This window comes from Plasmodium gonderi, assembly GCF_002157705.1.
Source record: "Plasmodium gonderi DNA, contig: Chr11, whole genome shotgun sequence".
Lineage (NCBI taxonomy): Eukaryota > Apicomplexa > Aconoidasida > Haemosporida > Plasmodiidae > Plasmodium > Plasmodium gonderi.
The window spans coordinates 1003100-1006233 of record NW_021628936.1 but is presented as its reverse complement, the minus strand read 5'-3'; the positions used below and the strand labels follow the sequence as shown (position 1 = coordinate 1006233).

The window sequence follows — 3134 nt, the reverse complement described above, 5'->3', positions numbered from 1 at the left end:
GGTACGTAAAAGGTATGTTTTTTTTTTTTTTTTTAAAAAGCTTTTAGAGAAGGCAGTGGTTGTGATACGCACACATTAATCTGTACATGTGCACATAGGATGGATTCTTAAACAAACAGTACCACACCCGTGCAACAATAATAATCCATAAATAGAAAGAAGAAAAAGGAAAAAAAAAAAAAACCAACTGTGCAGTGTCCCGAACCCAAGAATTATAAAGAAATTTTACTTAAGCGATGAAAGTCATGAAAAAACATGCACAAGGATTTTATACCCTTTTGAGTAAACACAATGTGAGATTATTTCTTAATGAGATAAAGTATGTACGTTACAAAAGTGACCTGAAATGGGGAAAAAAAAATTTAATCAATAACAATGCAAAATATGTTGCAAATGCAGCTAAGAGATTAAGTGCGGTAAGAGAAAATGGAGAAGAGGAAAAAAAAATAGTAGTTCATGAAAAGTACAAAGTGCAAGTTGCCCTGTGCATAGACAGATTCCCCTTAACTTTTGTGCAGGAAAAATTTGAAAAAGATTTTGAAGAATTCAAAGATAAATGGCTTCTAAAAACAAATAATAATTTAAATATCAACGAGGAATTTTTACATATGAAATATAATTTAAGCTCCTTTCAAGATAAGAAAAAAGAAAATAATATGGAAAGAAGTTATTTCGATGATGAAATAAACAAGGAAAACAAAAAAAATAAAAATAATAAAAGTTTAGATCATGAAGAGAGTCATGAAAAAAATAAAGAAGACGCATCTTCAGAAAACGAAGACTTAGAAAATTTGTTTGCCACAGAAGGAATACAAAATATTTTAAATGAAAAAGAAATAAAAAAAAAAAAAAAAAACGATAGAGATATGGATGAGAGAGAAAAAAAAAATGATTACGATTATGATCTTAAAAACGAATATAACTATCGAAATATTAAAAGGAAACCAACTAATTTTTTATACCTAATAGTAAAATATAAAAGAACAAATAAATGGATGTTCCCACTGATAGATTTTAGAAAAAAATTTACGATTAGACAAAATTTACAATACATATGTACAGAACATTTAAAATGCGAAATGCCATTTTTTATTGGTTGGTGTCCATGTACATTTGAAAAAAGAAAATTTAAAATACCCCTTTCATTTAATGAAATTATTGGAAGAAAAATTTTCTATTATAGAGCTCATTATCTCAATCATGACATTAACTTAGATCTGTCCAAAAATGAATATATAAATGATTTTGCTTGGATCACTCGTTCCGAATTGAAGGACTTCCTTTCCATGAATAAATATCAAGTTATAAAGGATGCAATACCCCTGACGTAAAAAATATGGAAAAAAAAAATAAAAATAAAATAATGGGGAAATATATCCGTGCGTGTCATGCAATGTGTACCGACTGAGGGATGAAATATTCCCCTTGCGAATTTCATCACACGTATAATTTCGTCAGCATAATATATTGGGCATTCCATTAATTTATTCATACAAGTGCAATCATTTGCTTTAACCAGGTACTGACGTGGCTTCGCATACCGCACTTACTAATGTATTCTTAAATTAGACGTATACGGTTGAAGGGAAAATTCATTGGGAAAAATATGCAAAAACAGAAAATATTCACATAGGAATATATATATATATATATATATATACATCATTTGAAGATAATGTCTATTGTTGGTGTATCTTTTCTTCTTCTCCCCGTGTTCCTTTTTTTTTTTTTTTTCTCTTTTTTTTTTTGTGCAGAAAAAATAAATTAAATTTTACCGTTTTTATTAGTTGTCCATATTAAAATTTACCCGTTCCATCTCTTTTTTAATTTGATCTTTTACCGTAGGACAATCGACATGAGAAACACTCGTCTCCAACTCTGTCCTATCATCCTTTAAAATTTTGTTATCCTTGCCATTTTCATCATATAACTTCTGAAAATACTCCCTTGACCATTCATATATTCTTTTTTTAATTATATTTTCATTTTCGAAAGACTTTGATGGATTGTTCAGGATCAAATTTTTTGCATAGGATACTAGGATATCATTCACTTTTTCAGAAATTTTTATTTCTTCTGATATGTCAACCGAGTCTGTTTGGCAATCTACTTCTCGCTCCATGTGAAAAAAGAGTTTGTCTGTAAATCGGTGTGGAGATAAACGGTAAGAAAAAAATCCTGTAGCATGTATCATTGCACATCCGCACATGGAAAGCCCTTTTCTTTTTTTCCCTTTTTTTTTTTTTTTTTTTTTTTTTTTGTACGCCCCGATCGTCTGTATTTATATGCCTATATATTACTTGTGACGTGTTACAATATTTGCTGTCTTTTTTACGGACATTCAAATATCAATCCTTTTCAATTATAAACATGTGTATTAATATTCACATGTACAAGGATGGGAGAAAATGCATAATTAGGCATGTTTATCCCTGATGAAGATATGCTTTAATGGATGCATAAATATATACGTACACATATGCACATGTTTTTTCAAAAAATTTTCGACAGTATGCATTTTTTTTCCCTCTCGCTTAATTCATTCAAGCATTTATTTTTTTAATCTACAAATTGTAAATCACATTTCTGCTTTTTTTTTTTTTAAAATATGCACAAATTATTATTAGCGATTTGTGTTTATTTCAGTCCAGTACTACGTAATTTCACACTTTTAATGTTTTAAACAAGCCATTTTATATCTATGTTATGACGCACAAAGGAACTTATTGAAAAAAAAAAAAAAAAAAAAAAAAAAAAAGACAAGGTGAAAGATCTTCAAAACAGTGCCGTACATTCAGACAGATCATTTCCGAGAAAAAGTAAAGAGCAGTTTAGAAGACATATAAGCAGTTATTTCTACTCTTATGTTAATTGTATATATTCCTAATTTTGTCCTTGTTAACAAAAAAAAAAAAAAAAATGACTTAACGGCAATCCTACATATATTTTTTTTTACTAGATGTTATAAAGAAACCGGGAAGAAAATAAAATGGGTCCATTTTGGTGTTTTTATATGATAAAAAAGATGATTTATGGAATATTATAATGAAAGTATTTTTGTAAACTTTTAAATATATTTTTGTTTTACGTACTATTTTATATTTAAACGTTCTATACAAAATTTAATATATTGT

At 28.0% G+C, this 3134-nt stretch overlaps 2 protein-coding genes across 2 annotated transcripts; one reads left to right on the top strand and one right to left on the bottom strand.

Annotated features, from left to right (window-relative positions):
- Positions 1-236: 236 nt before the first annotated feature.
- Positions 237-1331, top strand: PGO_112120 (hypothetical protein, conserved; the record flags this gene model as incomplete). The annotated part of the gene is made up of 1 exon (XM_028688550.1): positions 237-1331. One exon carries the CDS (start codon positions 237-239, stop codon positions 1329-1331), a length of 1095 nt encoding a protein of 364 aa, XP_028544351.1.
- A 452-nt stretch (positions 1332-1783) lies between these two features.
- Positions 1784-2122, bottom strand: PGO_112110 (hypothetical protein, conserved; the record flags this gene model as incomplete). Its single annotated transcript, XM_028688549.1, has 1 exon — positions 1784-2122. One exon carries the CDS (start codon positions 2120-2122, stop codon positions 1784-1786), a length of 339 nt encoding a protein of 112 aa, XP_028544350.1.
- Between the last annotated feature and the right edge of the window lie 1012 nt (positions 2123-3134).